Below are 19,904 nucleotides of genomic sequence, written 5' to 3' on the forward strand. Positions count from 1 at the left end.
TGCACGAGAGCTGGCTTGTGTCTGGTGTGCACCTGGGTCTCCATGTGCGAACATTTCAGGACTGGAATGTGCATGTCTCCATCTCCCCGTAATTTGCACCACGTGTGACGATGAGGATTTGGTGAATGAGAAACGGTCTCCCGTTTCCCCACGTGGGACCCATCAGCGAGCCCGTGTGTTGCAGGTGTCTGAGCCCATGAGGAGAACGTGGGACGAAGTGTGTACCTACAGCATCAGATAATTAGGTGTTGGGTAGATCACCAAGATGCTATTATCCACATCAGTGTTGTGGGGAGGAGGCCGTTCTTGGGCATGAGAGTAGGTTTTACTGGTCCCTCCACTCAGTCTCCCTGCCAAGGGTGGCTCACCTGCCAGCTTTTGGGTACAGGATGCACCCCTGAAACAGGAACGGGGTGCACAGTGACCTAATCTGCAGCCTTGGCCTCATTGGCTCCAAGACCTTATTACAATCAAGCCTAGAGTACGTGACAGTTATGACACCACCTTGCATTTGCTTAGTACTTTCTTAAGTACCTTCACCCACCTTGTTCATTCTGCTAATAAGCACCGACTTCTTGCAGATGTGGCCACTGCTGCAACAGGAGAGCGGAAGGGGTGATATTATTCCTACTTCTGTCACATAATTTGTTGGGATGAGAACCAGAACTGGAATTCAGGGACCCCCTCTGCTGAGAGCTTCTGCATCCCTCCTCTCGGAGCGTCTGCTAGCATATGTCTGTCCACGGATGCACCCCTAAGATGGTGCTGTGTAGGTGCCTGCACAGGGGCCCTCAGGACCCCACGGGAGGGACCCAGGGACCGCTCTGAGATGTACCTGCTCTCCCTACAGAGTGGCGGCAAGGAAGCGGAGCGAGGATGATCCTGCAGGATGAAGACATCACCACCAAGATTGAGAACGACTGGAAGAGACTGAACACCCTGGCTCATTACCAGGTGAGGGGACCATGGAGGGAGGAGGGGCTAGCTAACAGGGCAGCCAAGTCCCTGGGAGTCTCAGTGCTTGAATAACAGGGTTGCCCTGAGGCTCTTACCAAGCCCTAAATCCACGTCTTCACCAGCACTTCATGTGCCCTTAGAGACCCAGGGAAAACATGGTCCCCAGCCAGGAAACCCTGACCTCCTTGAACATAGGATGCTGGGTGCATGCTTCCTGAAGCATGGGCACAGACCTTGAGAAAAACCCTTTCTTAGATGATCCCTGGAGTTTAAGCCTGGGTGCTCTCCCAGGGAAGCGTAAGGACAGAGGGTGCCGGTGAGAAGCTCTTGCCAGAGTTGCTCCAAAAGGGAGCCCCAACAGACTGTGATTCCGTATTCAGATCTGTCTGTTGCCTCAAAGGAAAGCTGACAGCCTCCTTGGTCCCCTGGTTCTCGGTGAGGCACTGATTGGTCCTGAGGACCACGTTCATCCTGGCTTGTCCTGATTTCCTGGGGTGGCAGAGTTTCTGTGCCCGGGCCTTTACCTGCCTTTCCCTGGTAGGTGCCAGATGGTTCTGTGGTGGCTTTAGTGTCCAAGCAGGTGACAGCCTACAATGCAGTGAACAATTCCACCGTCTCCAGGACCTCAGCGAGTAAATATGGTGAGTCCATCAAATCATTCTGGGGAGGAGAGGATGCCCTGAGCAGCTGTGGTCATGACGGCAGCACTGCTGGAAGGCAGTGGCTGCCCAGGATGGGGAACGGGGCTGAGGTGGGGGGAGTCAGGCAGGCTGGCCACTGGAGAGGAACGCTGAATGGGAGAGGATGGGCTCTGATGCAGGAGCAGGATCTCCATCCTCAAAAACAAGAAGAAAGTCTAACCTTGCTGAGCATCCTACAGTCTCTAAGATGCTTTCCCATTTGTGATAACTCATTAGCAAACATCAGGTTCATAATAATCAGTGAATTAAATAATTATTATTTCCCCCATTATGCAGATTAGCAAATCATAACTCAGAGGCACAGAAGCTAAATGATGTGCAAAGGTCACACGCTATGCAGCAGTTGAGGGAAGGTACAGACCCAGGTCTCTGCTCCTCAGTAAGGGGAAAAGGGCACTGGATGTGGGCTGCAAGCCTGGAGTGGCTACTTACCAGCAAAGTGGGGATTGAAAAAAACCACCAACATCAAGGGATGGTTTTGAAAAAGAAATAGAAGACAACATAGGATGATGCCTGCACACAGCAGGGCCTGCCTCTGCTTTTCCTGCTCAGTACTCATCTCACTACACCTCACATTTCAGCAAATAAGTGGGAAGAATTGGTCCAGGCTAGAGGGATGGATGAAGGTACACAGGTGACAGGGTGATCACTCAGCTGGTCAACGGTCATTAGGGGAGACAGGCTCCCTGCTCTTTCATTGGTACTTAATTGGCTACACAGAACACACCCTGAGACTTGAGAGCTCTTACAAGGAAAGTGTACACAAGGACAAGCTTATATTTTTACAAATTGAATAATAAGGGCTGGAGAGATGCAAGTGCAGGAGGGAGGGGAATCTGAATGGGTGGAGTGGCCACAGAAAGTTTCCCAGAGGTGGTGGGAGAGGCATCCCAGTTTCAGGCGTGGACGAAAGCAAGGGAAGAGGACAGCGCCTGCAAATGCGGGAAGCATCAGAGTTGGCCTCAGCTGGAGCGTGGGTGTGTCGTAAGTAATGGGCTGGAAGGCTGGGTGGCCTTACCCGCGTGGGGTCCTTGCATTGGCAGAAAACATGATCCGGTACACCGGCAGCCCCGACAGCCTCCGCTCACGCACACCCATGATCACCCCCGACCTGGAGAGCGGAGTCAAGATGTGGCACCTGGTGAAGAACCACGAGCACGGGGACCAGAAGGAGGGTGACCGGGGGAGCAAGATGGTGTCTGAAATCTATCTGACACGACTGCTGGCCACCAAGGTATGGGACTCCCGACAGGGTGCAGGTCATGTGTAGGTTATGGGATGGGACATCACCACCTCACAGAAATGCCCGAGTGGCAAATACCTAGCATCTCTGCTGGATCTCCTCTCTCATCCTTTCATGCAGGCCCTGCTGATCAGCCCTTGTCTCTTTCCCAGCACAGAACCTCAGAATCCTTCTCAACCCAGTGCTGCAGCCAACCCCACCCACACATCCATGCTGGCATGCAGTCTGAAGTTTGGATTCCATCCCTTCTCTTGCCCTTGCTCAAATAGAGAGCCACTAGCCACGTGTTTTCACGGTCTTCTGCTCTGCCTTACGGAAGAATGACTATTTCTCTGGGGTGTCGTATACAATCTCTAGTGATGGAAATTGGGGCTCCATCAGTGACTTTCCAGGCACCGTTTCTAAGCCTGGTTCTGAGGACATTGTGTGCCTGTGGTTAGTCCCTCACTCCTGAGAGCGGCCTCGGCTCTGCTCTCCGAGGAGCCAGATGAGTAACTGTTCATTAGCTGGCGTGAATAATGCCTAAACAGAACCAGCAGATTGTGTTTGTCTGCTCTGACCAAGTGAGTTGTTCATTAGCATTTGTGAAAAGTGCTAAAATAACACCGCCAAAGGGTGTTAAACCAAATTGCGTTGTGGGCAGAGGAAGGCTTCCTTAGGTCCAATCATCAGTGTTATATCTGTTTTCCACGTGCCGGGGGAATGTAAAGCTGCTCAAGACAGATGCTAGCAGGCAGGGGGAGGGTGCAGATTGCATATATGCACTTAGGCGATTTCACCCAAGCAGGCCCGGCTGTGCACTGTCCTCCCCTCTGCCATCTGGGAGGCTGATCGATCTTAAAACCCACCCTCAGAGCTCGCGGGTGAGCTGTGTCTGAACTTGTGCCTCCTCCCCAGGGCACGCTGCAGAAGTTTGTGGATGACCTCTTCGAGACCATCTTCAGCACGGCGCACCGCGGCTCCGCCCTGCCCCTGGCCATCAAATACATGTTTGACTTTCTGGATGAGCAGGCGGACAAGCACGGCATCCATGACCCACATGTCCGCCACACCTGGAAGAGCAACTGGTGAGTGAGGGGCAAGCAGAGGATGAATCAGGAGAGGCCAGCCTGGAGTCCCTGGGCTTAAGTGGGCCCCAGGCCTTGGAGAGGGTGAGAGGGGCCACTCCACCTTCCCAGTGGGGGCTCTGCTCAGGCACTCTCTCCGGGCCTCCGCCTCCTCCCTGACTATTTGTGTGCTCACTTCCTCTCTCCCTTCCCTCTAGTCAAATCATCCTTCTTTCCCATCAATCAGTCAGTCAACAAACATTTAACCAACTCAATGAGCAAAAATGAACATGCCCGTTGTGGCAGCCAGGTGGCTCTCACATCCAGGTGCCTCCCCTGTGCCTGATCCTGTGCTAAACACTGAGGCTACAAAGACTGTCGGGCGTGACTTCTGCCCTCCGTGGGCTGACATTCGCGGGTAAGAGACAGGAGAGCAGCTGTTGGGACGGAGAGGCACATGCAACACTAGGGGATGTGTGTGTGCAGCTGGATTGTAGAGGGGCAGCATCTCACAGCCACTCTTAAGCGGAGTTTGAAGCACACCTAGGATTCATCTGGGTGAACAAGGAGTGTTTCTGTTCTATTCAAGAAGTGGTCTTCCCTTTCCACAAACCCCCTTCCCAAACTCCTTTTGGGGAAGGGACCATCCTATAACTACTGTGTCTTTGAGACAAGGGGATCCTCTAAGTCCTAAATGACACTCTAGATGTCTCACCATGGTCCCCTCTCTCCTTTATCATGTATCATCCTTTCCCTTCATCTGTGTGTCAGTTGTGTTTCAGTGTGAGACTGCAAGGTCAGATATCAGTATTCAGATCTCGTGATGGAACCTTGCACAAAGCTGGGGCTTGATAAATATTGATGAAGATGCGGGGCCAAGATGGTCTCTACTTGAGAGTTCCAGAATCACCTGCCTGCTGCAGCTTTTACACAGTCCCTGTCCTGGGGTGTTCTTCCCCAGAACGTTCTTCCAAAGCAGCACGAGCCTGCTGCCCAGCACCTGCCAAGTGCCAGGACTGACATGGTACGAGGGCTCAGCCAGGCGCCCTGACAACCAGCCCGGAGCCCCAAACCAAGACCCAGATTTAGGCAGAAGTCAGCTTGTGCACTGAAACGTTATTTAATGTAGGATGCTCTGGCTTCTCCTCTCTTTCACTTGAATAGAGAATCACTACTAAAATTGGGAGATCAGGTGGGAACAGAGCTTTGGACCATAGAACTGAAGAGCAGGGTTTGCTCCCACAGTATTTCTAGGTGAGAGAAGATCTTGCATCGCGGAGTTCTTACAGCCTTTCTGAAATAAGACTCTTTTTTTTTTTCTTTCGATCTTTATTGGAGTGTAATAGCTTTACACTGTTGTGCCAGTTTCCACTGTACAACAAAGGGAATCCGCTGTATTTATATATATATCCCCCTATCCCTTCCCTCTTGAGCCTCCCTCCCATCCTCCCTATCCCACCCTCTAGGTCATCACCAATCATCGAGTTGATCTCCCTGTGTTATGCAGTTGCTTCCCACTAGCTATCTATTTAATGCACCTAGAGTCTGTCATCAGAGTGCAGTAAGACTCTTAAACGGTGGATCCCCCATCTAGTACAGCACACTGGGTGAAGGCTGTTCCCTCCTCTGCAAGGCCTGCAGGTCTGATCCCTCCCAGTGTCTGCCTCTAGGTAAGATTGCACTTGATTCGCCCAACTTCTTAGCATGACTCTGCAGAGCTGTTCCAAGGGCACGTCCCTGACCTACCCAGGCTGCTTCTCTCTGCCACAAAGGCTTCCCACTTACCACCCCAGTTGAACATCTGCAGCCTTCAGAATTCAAGGAATGCCCTGCCCAGACCTTATCCCGGTGCTGGGAGAGCTTGTATTTCCAAAACATCCCCTCTTGCCCTGGTAGCCCTTTACAAGTACCTCCACCTGAAATGGCATCTAAACCATTTGTTTTCAGCCCATACCTCCCACTGGGGCACGTAAGGGCACCTCCAACATTGTGTTGCCATAAAGTCCTTGGGGGGAGGGCAGAACCTTCCTTCCCGCCAGCTCTTGCAAGTGCCAGGTGTGGTCGTAAAGAGCTCCAGCCCCAGGGAAGGAAAGCCAGGCAGTAGACAGCGCTACCAGCTCTCAGGTCCTCTCACCTGAGGACGTACTCCCCCGACCCTGATCATGGCCACCTGGACAAGACGCAGTTAGTCCAGGAATTATGAGATCTGCATACTGACTTACAGTTAATTGTCCCTGACTGAAAAGGGATCCTTTCTCTATTCCTGGCCAAAGTTGTAACTCCCGCTCTCCCCTACCCGCTTCCTCCACATTGCCCTGCCTTTTCTCTTTCAAATAAACCTCCTGCTCATTTAGCCTGAGTGGCTGCAATCAACCAGAGATTAGTGCACCCACTAATGTTAATAACATGCTAATATTTCATTAGGCAGGAGCTGCTGTGGTTTCCCTGTTTGACTTGCCTGTCAGCGCAGCTGTCTGAAGGGAGTGCTGGGGAGGAACAGCCGTGCAGCAAATGTGGGCTCCCCGAGTCCCTCTCTGGGCGGGACTTCCGGGAACGCGAAGATGTGGACTGGAGACTTCATCAGCTGGGCAGCCGGGAGTCCCTCATCTGAGGCTCGGAGCCCAGTTCTCATGGTCTCCACTGGGCAGCCCCTGTGACCCTGACGTCCCCAGGAGTGTCAGAACCCTCTGTTCCATCCCTTTATTTCCTCCTCTGGATTTCCCAGGATGAAACAAGTGCCACTTAACGTCATTAGACCTCAGTGCTGCCGGCACAGCACACGTCGTAGGGACTTAATAAACACTTGGTGATTGATTGGCAGTCTTGAATGTGAGGTCTTACTGTATTTTAGCATTTGTTGTGTGTGCGTGCTGGCTGCTGGGAGATACAACAAATATAGAAATCTTATTCTTGCTGGATTGAAATAATGTAATTCAAAAGAGTTTAAGTTCTAAGAGGCAAGCCAAACGCATACGAATATTACAACTATTACCACCTATTACCAACCGTGAGAACAGCAACCAAAACAAGAATACATCAGGGCAGATGGCAGGAGGTGAGGAGGTGGGGGCAGAGGGAGGGAAATAAGCCAGCCCTTGCTGGGTGCCACCCCGCTTCCGGACCTGTCTCTGCAGGCTGGATGGAAGGCACAGAATCAGAGAGCCAGCGGAGTACCGTTGAAAGGGGCCGGTGGGCAGGTTTCACCCGATGCCCTGGGACGCTTTCTAGCAACAGATACGCGGCTCATCGTTACCACACTGCCCTGCACATTTCATCTCCTCTGTGTCTTTGTTTAGCTGATTCCTCTTTGGCAGTACCTTCCTCCCCTTCTTCCTCCAGCTCAGGAGCACCTCTGCATCTTGAAAACTGAGATCATTCAGCATCCGTCGTCCCCTCTGTGAAGACTTTCCAGACATGTCCCTCTGGGTAGACTTGATCACATCTCCCTGGGTCCCACCCTGGACCCCACCACCCCCACCCATCCTTCTGGTCTAGCACCCATAGGTCCTAGGTCCTTTTTTTTTGGCCATGCTGCATGGCTTTGCAGGATCTTAGTTCCCCAACCCGGGCCCACAGCAGTGTAAGTGCGAAGTGCAAACCACTTGGGCCAGCAGGAAATCCCCGCACCCATAGCTCCTGAATGCACGTCTGACGCCCCCCAAGCCCACCAGAATGAAGGCTTCTCGAGGGCAGAGAATGGGTCTTATTCACAGGGCACTCCCCGTTGCTAGCGTAGCTCCTGGTATACAGTAGGTGCTAGCTGGAAGAAAGGGAGGGGAAGGCGGAAACACAAGGGGGCAGGTGAGAGGCCAGGAGTGGGATTTGTTCAGCATGCCAGCTTGGGGGTGGCAATCAGTTCGCTCCACTTGAGCTGTTCAGCGCCGGGGCCCTCCCCATGTGGGAGGAAGCCGATACGGCCAGGCAGGGAGGAAAGGCATGGCTTTTCCACGTCACACAGTGGAGGGCAGAGAATAAGATACAAAGTCCAGGTTCCCAGCTGTTTAAGGTTTGCCAACGAGATATGCCTTGTATCTGGCATAGAGGCCAGACAGTGGAATAGAGAGTCAGAAATTCCACTTTCTAGCACCTGTCATGGCTGCACCGGACCCCAAAGCCTTGTGCTCTCAGGGCTCGTGAGAGGGTGAGTCCCGTGGTCCAGGCTGGGCATCGAGCCCTCCAGGGCCCATCGACGCTGTTTCTCTGAACGGATTGTTCAGCCTTGCTGATCTTCACGTCCCTGGAAGGTGCCTCGATGACATAGAGAAGGCCCTCAGAACATTGCTTCCCAGGCTTTTCTCTTTCTCCAGAGAACTCTCTGGGTCCGTGTACGACGCCCCTACTCATCCCCCTTGACCGTCTGCTTCTTCCCCCCACACAGCCTGCCCCTGAGGTTTTGGGTCAACATGATCAAGAACCCCCAGTTCGTGTTTGACATCCACAAGAACAGCATCACCGATGCCTGCCTCTCTGTGGTGGCCCAGACCTTCATGGACTCGTGCTCCACGTCGGAGCACCGGCTGGGCAAGGACTCCCCCTCCAACAAGCTGCTCTACGCCAAGGACATCCCCAGCTACAAGAACTGGGTGGAGAGGTGAGTGCTGGGCTGGGGAGCCCAGGTAGGCCCTTGGCCCCAGCAGGCAACTTCCCTAGTGGGTGTGGCGGGTACCCTTCCCCTCTACAATGGGCGGGGCTTGCAGACGGATCCTGCACAAAGCCCCATCCTGCAGTGGTGACACCCACAGCCCACGAACCCAGTTTTGTCAGCTGAAACAAGAATGGGACATGGCTAGAAGTTGCCACTGCGCTCTGCTCCCCTGCATGGAGGGCCCAGATTTTTCTAGGCCCAGGAAGGAAATACAGTTCCCTGCTCTAATGCCCACCAGAAAAAGAAAAAAAAAAAGACTTCAAGGGACCAGATAACATCTTGCCATAGACAGGCTGGAGGCCTGTCCCCATCTGCCCCTGTCTATCTGGCAGTTCTTCCAGTGTCCTGTGGGGATGTCACTGTCACCCTGAACAGCTTCTCACTGTCCCAGTCCCCTGACTCTCACACAATGAGCTCTTGATGCCTGGGGCCTTCCAGTGCCTTCCCAGCCATAGTGGCCCTAATTTAATGCAGTCTCAGCCATGCACCTGTGACGGGAGGGTCACCTGTACGCTGTGGAGCTGCATTCCTGTTGGTACAAAGCTAACTCACAGTAAAGAACATCCATGGTTTGTCTGGGCCGCATGAGCTCCGTATGCCAAGCACCTGAGCTCAACAACCAGCTGAAAGTCTATCTATTTATGCATCACAGTGGCTCCAGAATATAAGAGGACAGGCTTTATAAGCACATTTTGTGCCCATGAAGGTGAAGAGCTATACTTACAGAATGGCTGAGTAATCAGTCCAAGATGACTTAAGCGACCAAGATAAAAGGAGATCCCCATATCCAGATGTCTCCCAAATCTCTTTTCTACAATTTATGATACTTTTAGACAGGGCCTCTGTCAACCCATATGGTGTCTGCGTGAGTTAAGGAAGGCACCCCTTCCTACCAGAGGATGTGGCTCCATGCCACGATGCATGGTTTGTTGAATGACAGGCTAGCTGTCAGTCCTAGCTCACCCTCTCGACCAAGCACCTTTATGCAGTGAACAACCTGCACAACGCTACCTGGCAGTCCTGATTTTAAAGTCCCTCTCTCTTTTTTTTTCTAAGTAGCTTAAAGATAGGAAACCTGGATAGAAGCTCAGATTTGGTGCCTTTTTGAAGAGTCAAAGAGACCAGAAGTTGTTCTTGACTTGGTGACTGAGACAAAATGAACATTATTGTTTTGCCCATGGCAGAGAGACAGTCTCTAACCTTATAGATGAAAACTGCCTTCCCTTGTAGAGAGGGAATAACCGAGAGGGGGTGGGCTTCTGGCCATCCCAGTAACGTAGTTCTGCTAGAAAAACTGCATTTTGTTTTCCCTCTCCCTCTGTTCTTTGATATCTCCCCCACCCCTTCCTGCTGGTGCATGTGGTGGACATCCAGCCTTGGCTGTCAGAGAGAGAGCTCACTCTTTTGTCCTTGTATCTGATTATGTCTGAGTCACCAAAGAGGCTCTTACCTCCCCCTGTGTCAGCAGTGGCTCACTCTTCTGACAACAGAGCTGCCAAGAGGAGCAAGCTCCCCTGTGTGGTCAGCTGGCTCTTCAGGGAAGAAAGAGAAGAAAGAGGCAGCAGCTGGGCTCTTGGGCATCCCTGCAATGTCACGGCAATGGGACCTTGTGCAGGGAGGGAGAAAGCAGGGGTGTGAAGGGCTGGGAGCATTTGTGGTACACCTGCATAGAGGACATTTGCCCAGAATGGCCTGGTTAGTCGGAGGTGAGAATAATGCACGTGCTGGGCTGATAGTCTCCCTTTCACTTGGTGCTAAATGAGATCTGTGCCACGCAGCTGCTACAGGTCACGAGTAACCCCAGTCCATTTGGTTATTTTTAGGAGTGCCTTGATGGTCTCCATTTCTTATCCCACCCGTTTCTTAGCAACCAGTGGCACTCTCAGGAAAGTCATCTCTCACTTGCTTGGGATCCCAAATTCTTTCTCCTCTCCTTCTGGGATGAGGGTACAAAGATGGAGGGATTGGGAACTAGCACGGACAAGTCTGGGGATCGAGCCTAGAGTGCTCCTTCCCTTGGTGTTGAATGGGTCAGTTCCACCCTCTCTCCCTGAGGACGCTGGCCTGCGAGCTCGTCTGGCTACTGGGAGGTGAGGTCCAGCAGCACGGAGCCTGCCAGCCACAGCCAGCCTGATCGCCCACCTCTGCCTGCTGAGAGCGCTGGCGGCCTCCAGTTCAGGAGAACAATGGTAGAAGGCCCTTTTCTTGTGGGCAGGGCTTGCCCACCTCTGATTTCGATGTCCAGCTGCTGTGAGGCATGCAGACAGCTCACATGGGGCGCAGGCTCCCTGCCTCACTGCTGTAGAGTGCACTGGGGGAGGGCCTCTGTCCTCACTGCTGAAAACAGGGTTTACCCCGGCTGGCACTCTCTCAAGGGGGCTGGGAAGCATATGGATGTAGGAGACCTCACTAACTCTGTGGGTTGAGCAGCCCAAGTCACTCTGTCATACTTAAGCTGCCTTTATCTCTTAGAGGTTCTTCTATCTGCCCATCCCCCCACCATCCCCCTCCCATTCTCCCACCTGTCCTCTCACCCTGTATCCCTCCCATCCTTCTACTTATCTTCTCACCCATCTTCCCATCCATTCCTGCCTCCAAATACCATGCAAAGCTTAGGGTTGGTGGTCCCATGGCAAACCTCCATCCAGGTATTAGGGGTTTCGCTTACGGCCACATCTTGGTTCCCCGGTAGCAAGCAACTGCTACCCTCATCTTACAGAGCAGAACTCAACAGTGTTGTCACCAAACTGGTGTGTCATGGTCAGCAGTAATTTCTGTTTCATTGCCAGTGGCAGTAACAGTTGCGTGTTAGAATGAAGCCTCTCATTTTAAATTGGAATTAACCCCGTGGCAACAGGAGCCTCCCTCGCTTGCAGCCACAGGTTTTCCAAGTAGGAGTGAGTGGAATGGAGCCACAGGTGGGCCCCTGGGAATTGGACCGGGGTGTGCCACATGTTGGGATGATGTCTATCACCGGTGTCACACTTGAAAAAGGCTAAGAATTTAAAATATTTAAAAATGCCTCCTAAAGAAGCCATCCATTCAAAATATAAAACTGTGACAGTTCACCCTGGGAGCAATACTGGAGGTGAAGTATGGACATTTCATTAACTCATTCATTCATCCATGGGTCAAACATTTATGGTGTCCATCATGGGTGCATTGGACACAGGATGGATTAGACTTGATCCTTCCCTTGTGATCCTTGTGGTCAACGAGGACACATGGACCCTCAGCAAGCCCCATGAGCTATACTAGTGGGGGCTCAGGGAGCGAGGGCCCGATTCTGCTGGGCCTGGGGAGGTCAGTGAATGAGCACAGAGGAAGAGACTTGTGCAGGACCTTGAAAGGCAAGTATCTGTACATCAGAGCCTCAGGCTCTAAATGTCTTTCACATCTGCATCTTCATCCTTGAGCTGTTGGAAGGGATGAGCATGTTTTGTTCTGCTCTAAGAGTTCAGGGCATTGGAGACCACCTTCTCAATCACTGGGGCCATCCTAAAGGCAGATGAGGCACCCACCATCACAGACTGGGCACATCTCATAGAAGCCCATGAATGTAAAACACTGCAGACTGGTCAACAGCAGAGAATCCAGCTCTCTGGGCACTACCCTTTATAGCAGCTCCTGAGGACCAGTGTCAGGACCACAACGGTGCTGGCATCCCATGTGGTATGATCAAACACAGTAAAGAAAGCTGGATAAGGCCACTGGTGGTACCCAGCCCCCCTCAGTGGGCCAGGCCTTGGCCAGCTAGAGGGTGGGTCCTGGGAGACTTTCAGAATACCGGTCCCTTCTGGAGAATGACTCACCTGCAGGAGGGCATCCCATGGGAGCAAGTTCAAGTACAGGAGCCCAGGCTGACCTTTGCCTTTCTCACTGTGCAGCCAGCTGATAAGAGCACATGTGTGAAGTTCATTAATGGGGCATAATTGCATACGTCACAACCAATAAGGCTGCTCAGTGGTAGGGCCCAGGGCAAAGCCCCAGCACAGCAGGTGCCCAGGGGAAAGCCGTTGTGCACACAGCACAGAGATGCCAGAGCAGGGCCGTTGTCAGGCTCAAGGGGTGCTGGCCAGGGGATGGGGTTGGGCAGAGCCCTGGAGAGGAGTGGGGAGAGGTCAAGACAAGGGCAGCAGAGACCTGCAGGGGGGACGGGCCCACTTAGCCCTGGGCAGCGCTGGGGATGAGGATGGACCCAATGCCAGCCAGACCTCAGCCCCACACACCTCTAGGACATCGAACTGTCCAAAGCCACTCAGCTCAGCCATCTAGCACTTGCTGAAGATGAGGGCGTGTGGTCGATCCACCCGTGGGCTCACGTGTGGCACAGATGTGCGCTGGTCCCATCCAGCGCCCTCCGCACACAGGCAGCAGAGGAGGGACACGCTGCCCTGTGCAGACCTGAACTCACTCTGAGCGGGAATCCTGCACTGCACAGCCAGGCGGGCCGCCCCCGTGACTTCAGGTGAGGAGTTAGACCCCTGCCCTCCCCTACTCTACTCTCAACCCCACCCCACCCCCCTCCCTCTCTTTCTCACACACAGACACGTTTTCTAAGTATTCTCTTTGGAGAGATGGACTGGGCTTTTAGTGCAGTACAAGGCAGGCCATTGCGAAGGGACAGAGTGCTGGGTGTGCTGTTTCCCATGAGATGATGGTCCCTGGGCTCTCAGGCCCCTCCGGAACCATAAAGCTCGCAGTAGGAGCCCTGATGCTATTTGCAAAAAGCCTGACAGAGCCATCCGCCTGCCTGTAAGGTTTCCACAAGCAGGTAATGGGAATGGCAGGAGTCTTTGCTTCTGATGACAAATCACATCCCATCAGGGGAACCTGGGGTTTTCCTCGCGATCAGTAGCTCTGACTGTCCGTAGTGACAGAGTGTGACTGTCTGGAGGAAACTCTGGACCCAGCCGTGTTGCCAGAGCCGCGTCCGGCTGCTGGCCGCAAGACAGAAGTGAGAGGGCCGTTTATTCCTATTTCCCCCCATGTGATCTGTGCACGTGACCCTTCACCTGACAGATGTATTTTGCTCGGTAGGCATGGAATCGTGAGGGGACAATGGCACAAATCTCCTTGGGAGTGACAAGGTTGGGGCCACTGCTGACGCCCCTGGGTCTCTGCTATAAAATGGAACATTGCATTTATTGCCTTCTAGAGATAGTGGCAATGAATCGAGTCTCTCACTGGAACTTTAATACCTGGGATGTCTTTACTCAGAATCCCAAGGAACCTGAAGATGTTTGGCAGTGGGATGCAGGCCTGGAAGAGAGTGGGTTCTTCTGGGATGGAGCAGAGGAACCAGATGAAATGGGACAAGTTGCTGAGGGCCTGAGGGCTCTGGGGACGAGATGGGTGGGAGAAGAGAGGACCCCACACTGAAAGAAGGTTGTGAAGAAAGAAGTCCAAATAAGCTGGGGGCAGGACGGCCTCTGTGCAGGGCTGTGGCTCAGCCCAGCCCTTGCCGGCCTGGGGATGCTCTGGCACAAATTGACCTGTCACTCATGGAGGCCCTTGAGCATGCTGCTGGAGTAGTGCCACCTCTGACAGCCTGTCACCCAGCTCCCGGGCACCGACGGGCAGAGATGGAGGCAGGAGAAGGGGCACAGGACGGATGGATTCATGGTCAGCACGGTGGCGGATGCCGAGGGAGAGACGCAGGGCTGGGGTCCAGGGTGAGGCTGAACCAGAGCCTCTGAGAATACCCCCTCAGCTCACCTGATCAAGCCTTGAGTTCTGGGGACCCAGGGCCTGTCATTGTCACCTGCGCTTACCCAGGTGAGAGTGAGTGACTCTCCTAAAACTTTGTTCCCCTGCTGCCCCACCCTAGGGCCCGCCCTGGCGACTGTCCCCACCACCCTCCTCTGTTCTAAGCTCTCAGGCTCACTCTTCCCAGCACTGGAGCCACGGCCGTTCATTGTGGGCTGAGCTGGGACCCAAGGATTCCCTGCAGTGTGCCCCACGGTCCTGACGCTGCCCCACCTTTGCAGGTGCCTGGTCTCTTCCACGAAGCCCACAGCTGGAGCACCCGGGAGAGGGTGGCTGTCTTTGGGGCACCAGGGCCCTTCGGTTCCTCCTAAGGAAACGACACAACCCCCCTCTGGTGGGGGAATTGGGGGTTGCTGCATAAAATGTCAAATGGCAGAAATTAAAAATGTAAATGTTGGCATCTAATTAACCCGTTGACAGGAGTGCACAGCTGCAAGTGACAGTGACTGATTGCCTTCTGCCAGCCTCTCCCCGGCCGGGCAACTGCAAGAAGCCTCTTCGAAGCAGTTGCCCTGCCCCCAGTCCCACCCTTCTCCTGGCTGACACGCAGAGAGGGGAGGACATCAGGGCAGGGCAACTGCTTAGAAGAGGCTTCTTGCGTCTGTGGGAGGGGGTGTTAGAAGAACACGCGAGGCAGACGAGACCACTCTTGTGGGAGCTGGGCGCAAAGGCAGTGCAGGAGATAGTCCCTCCTTCCCCCTGGTCGCACCCCGTCCACCACTCTTCGAATCCCTTCCCTCTTCCTCCTGCATCCAGAGCTGCAGAGGGCGCTCCCTGGGCCAGACCTAGAAGCCCAGCTGGGAGAGAGCCCGCCGCGGTCCCCAGGGGGTCACTCACAGGCCACCACTGGCCCCAGACCCAGTGCCGGGAGCTTCTGTCTCTCCTCTGCCCCCACACATGGTTCCTCACTCCACTCCTTGGCAGGTATTACTCAGACATCGGGAAGATGCCGGCCATCAGCGACCAGGACATGAACGCGTACCTGGCTGAGCAGTCCCGGATGCACATGAATGAGTTCAACACCATGAGCGCGCTCTCCGAGATCTTCTCCTACGTGGGCAAGTACAGCGAGGAGGTGAGCCCTGTCCCGCTCAGGCCCGTGGGGAGGGACTGGGCCAGAGACCCAGAAATCCCTGCCCGGAGCAGCCTCTATGCCCAAGAGCACTGCCCCAGACATGCCACCAACGCCTGCTGGGGAAACTCTACTGCCCAGGACTTGGGAGCTGTGCTCTAAAGACTGGGACACTAGGAACGTTCCATCCTATCAATTCTACATTAATCCCTGTTCTTTTCAGATATGTAGATCAAGTATCTGTTTCTTTCATTTATTTTTCTTTATTTTTTCCCCTGCTGTTCCCTCTCCTTTATTTTTTCCATTTATCTCTCTGATCTAATTCTCTTTAAGCTAGCAGTTCCTCAATCCCATAGGCAGATCATTAGAATAGAATAGAAAGAATAGAATAGAATAGAATAGAATAGAATAGAATAGAATAGAATAGAAAATAGAAATAGAATAGAAGCAAGATGATAGGACAGGGTAGAATCAGAACAGAACAGACACAGAACAGAGTAGAATGGAGTCTGTTTTCAGTTGCCATGTTCCTTAGTTGGGAAACCTCCCCTGGGGTCATTGCCCCTGCAGACCCTGCCTTCTTTCTGGCCTGCGCAGAGGTGCCTATGGGAGTTTTCTTGGTCATACCAGTGTAGACCAAGTGAGTTCAGAAGCCGGGCTCCCCAAGCCTGGGCAGCGGCACAGCCGCCCTCCCTGCGAGTGGAAAGTAGTTATGGGAGCCGGAGCCAGTGCCCCGGGCCCTCTACCTCCTCCTAGCCTCATGCCCGAGGGAGGGTCCAGGAAGCCCGGGTTAAGGAGGGTCTAGGAGCCCCAGCAGGGCCCAGGGCCTGGTGTCCACAGGCCAGGAGCGACATAATGCTGTGAACATCAAGGGCAGGGAAAATCAGCGGTGGGTCCTTCAGGGGAGGGACCGCAAAGCCAGCCTACGGGCCAGTGCCGGTCCAGGGCTGTTTCCACCTGTCCATGGCCACTTGAGAAGTAAGGACAATGTAGAGTAGGCCAGTGTATGAGTGCCACTGTCTCATTTTGGAAGGGACTGTCCCTTAGTCTGCAAATTCACTTGTCTGCTGTATTAAAATGTCCCATCTTAAAACAAACAAACAAAAATGTCCCATCTTTATGAAATGTTGGGGCCAGTCACTGATGGTTCTTGGCCAGCTAAGAAGTTGGCAGCTCATTTGGTCTCCCCAATTAAAAATATATTAACTGGGTCAGGAAATCCAAAGCTCCAGGAGCCTTCCCTCAAGCCTTCAGCCTCCTCTTCCCTCCTGCCCCTCCCCTCCTTTCCCCCTTTCCTCAGGCCCCAGGGCCCATGGAGACCACCCCTGTCTGTCATGCCCCTCCTGGAGCAGGCATGGTGTGACGGGCACTCACATATGTTACGTGACTTTATCGCCTCTCCCGGAGCAGCGCAGAGAGGGAGTCATATGTCCCACGTTTTACAGATGAGGGAATGAGGGTTCAGAGAGGTTACGTGTTTTGCCCACATCACCCAGCTAGAGACTGGCAGAGCCGTTATTCAATCCTGCAACTCCTGAGTCTGAGCCAGATTCTAACACGTATTCCCTCATGTGTCCACAATTGCTCCCTGTCGTTGTCCTCTGCCAACCCTCTGATCTCAGCAAAGGCTGTGCAGACTTTGTCTATTAGGTGTCAGTGACCACTAAAGCTTAAGACAGAACTCTTCGAGAGATGTTTGTTTCTTAACAGGCAAAGTGGAGCCAAATAACTTTCTGAATGTGGAATTTCAGGCCTTCGGTTGCTGATGGGGAAGATGTTCCTTTTTCACGAAGGGGGTGGGATGTCTTGATATTGTGAAATCACAGTTGCCCCGAGACACTAAGCACATACCTTCCGATAGGTAGGGACCTGTCTGCTGTTTAGCCTGTAGCTAACTGGAGCATCTTGACACAGGGGTCTTCTGCCCACTCTCAGCTGTCCTACGTGGGTCGTGGCGTGTACACATGTGTTCAGACATGCTGATGTGTGTGCTGGTATCCTGTGCTCACTGACGCCTGGGTGCCCACAAGTCTGTTCCCTGTGCCTGAGAGCCCTCCACACCTCCTCATCCCCATCCCCCAGGCTGTCTGCCTCCCCAGGAACTTCATGTGGGCTGCTTCACCTGCACACATCTTCTCAAACCCTCTGACCACGTCCCCTGCCTGTGTGTATCCTAAGAACACAGACACAGGCACGCAAACTAATAACCACTCCGTTCCTGGCTGCTCCACAGATCCTCGGACCTCTGGACCACGATGACCAGTGTGGGAAGCAGAAACTGGCCTACAAACTAGAACAAGTCATAACCCTCATGAGCTTAGACAGCTGAGAACCGTCCTTCCAGCCACCCCCCCCCCCCCCGGAGGGAGGGACACACCAAGCCGTGCCTCAGTCTAGATTATCATCTTTACCAAGTGCAAGTTCCAACTGGCATCAGCAGCATCCCCTGAGCAGCATTGTCTCCCTCTCTCTCTCTCTGCCTGTTTCTGTCTCTCCCTCCTTCCTGGATGCCCCCTCTTTCAGTTGCTCTGCCAACACCACTGAACCAAGCCACTGACCCGCAGTTACTCCAGGATAGCCCGCCCCCAGTGAGGGACCTGACCAGAAGCCATCAGAGGGGGCCCTCTTACCCGCTGACCCCGTGCATCAGCAGCAGGGCCCGAATACGGATGGAGAGCCACGGATGGAGGAGGTTTCTATGCTGCTGCTTCACCTCCCATGTTTCAGTAGCTCTGCATGGGTCCGCGCCTTGGCCTGGGGATGAGGCAGTGAGCTCAGTATCATCTCCACTGGGAAGACGTCCCCTGGTCCAGGTTTCCATCTCTGGGGGTCTGTCAGTGGCGTGGTCCCTCTGCAACTGTGAGAAGAAAGGCTGCACCTCATGTGTGTGGCTGGAATGGGGAGCGTGAGGTGTTGAGGGATGCTTCGCAAGCTGCCTCTCACTTGTTGGGTTGGCATCCAGAGGCCTCCTTGTCCCCTTCCAGTCTTCTCGGAGCCCTTCCAAGTTCCCGTAGGGCCCTGCCTGCCTGGTTTCCTCCAGGTCTGGTCTAGAAAACCAAACAGGAGAAAGAATAGCAGTTACAGCCCACTGTGGAGATCCTCCCCACCTCCTAATCTGGCTCATAGTGGCAGAAATGTAACACGCAAGGGGAGAAATGAAGAGAGTTGCATCTACCCTGGAAGCAGAATTGGTTGTTTTCCGTTCACCCCCATATGCTAACGAATCGCGACCAAAGTCAGAGGTCTAACCCATTGCAGATCCTGAGTGCCGTCTAGAGGGCGCACCTCCGTCCTCCTCGGTCATCACTCATCGGGGGTCAAAGTAAAATGCTGAGTGCATCCAGGAGATTCTACCTCCAGCTGTCTCCATGGCTCCAGCCCCACCGTCCTTCCTGAGAACTCTGTAGAAGGTTGGGGTGGACAGCCTTGCCCCCGGCTCCCTGCAGAATCTGATGCGATTGCTATGCAGATGACTTTGTGGCTGGACTGTTCAGACCTCCTCAGGAGTTATTTCATCAACATCTCGGCTGTCTCTTTAGTCGCTCTCCTCCCTCATCTCTTTGGCAGTCATCAAGGAAAGAAACACCCTCAAGCATAGCCTCACAGAGACAAGCCAAAATACCAGCCAGACTCAGTCCCGTGTTTGTCGTGTTTGGGAAGGACCGAAGAATCAAGAGGAAGGATCTGACCGGAAATGGGAGGAGGGACATACAACTTACCTTGGCCCTGGCATCTGTCTCTGCATCTATCCTTCCATCTACAGATATATCATTTTAGCCAGCCAGGCGAATGTGTGCTCAGACATGCATCCCAGGTGAGCAGAGGCTGTGGTGGAGGGTCGTAGAAACCAATAACCTTGAAGGGGCCTTAGATACCATCTCCACCTGTGGTCCAGTCTCCGCCATAGACTCTCTCCTGGCAACCCCAGTGTGGAGTTGTACGCCACTCTGGGAAACAGGCAGAGGCATCATCTCAGATGGGGTTGGGGATGAGGTTCCACGGTCTTGCCTTCAGTCCGCGAGCATCAGACATCCTCCCCTGCCACCCACTCCAAAGGGGCCCCATGTGGAAAGAGGAAGGAACCACACCATTTCCAGCAACATCTGTGGGGCACCCTGTGCTTAGAGAATGCTAGCCCCTTTGGATATGAGTACATGTGCGTGTGTGTGATCTTATGTACACATGCGTGTGTGTGTGTGTGTGTGTGCACGCGCGCCCCAGGAGCAGGCAGAGAGCTCAGAAAGCTTTCTCGTCCTCTTAGGGGGAACTGAAGCATCTCGCTTCTCTGCCCTTGCTCACCATTCATTCTGCAACTTTGGGACATTTCAACACTTGTTTTCTGTGCTGAGTGCAGAGGGGTGAGGTCACCTCTCCATAGGAAATCAGGGTGGTCACTGGCCAAGGGAAGCCAGGACGTGACTGGAGGCCGGGCGGTGGTGACGCAGAGCAGGGCACGATGTGGCGTCAAGCA

At 53.6% G+C, this 19,904-nt stretch overlaps 1 protein-coding gene across 3 annotated transcripts in view; it reads left to right on the forward strand.

Moving 5' to 3' along the window:
- PLXNA4 (plexin A4) overlaps nt 1-17,762 on the forward strand; it is a 362,426-nt gene extending 344,664 nt beyond the window's left edge. For all 3 annotated transcript variants that reach the window (XM_057733462.1, XM_057733460.1, XM_057733461.1), the window contains 7 exons: nt 851-954; nt 1,499-1,598; nt 2,702-2,892; nt 3,799-3,968; nt 8,326-8,538; nt 15,286-15,436; nt 17,667-17,762. In XM_057733462.1, the coding sequence (XP_057589445.1) occupies nt 851-954; nt 1,499-1,598; nt 2,702-2,892; nt 3,799-3,968; nt 8,326-8,538; nt 15,286-15,436; nt 17,667-17,762 (1,025 nt within the window). The remainder of the gene's footprint in view (nt 1-850; nt 955-1,498; nt 1,599-2,701; nt 2,893-3,798; nt 3,969-8,325; nt 8,539-15,285; nt 15,437-17,666) is intronic.
- The last annotated feature ends 2,142 nt before the right edge of the window (nt 17,763-19,904 follow it).

Source organism: Hippopotamus amphibius, chromosome 4 (genome assembly GCF_030028045.1).
Source record: "Hippopotamus amphibius kiboko isolate mHipAmp2 chromosome 4, mHipAmp2.hap2, whole genome shotgun sequence".
NCBI lineage: Eukaryota > Metazoa > Chordata > Mammalia > Artiodactyla > Hippopotamidae > Hippopotamus > Hippopotamus amphibius.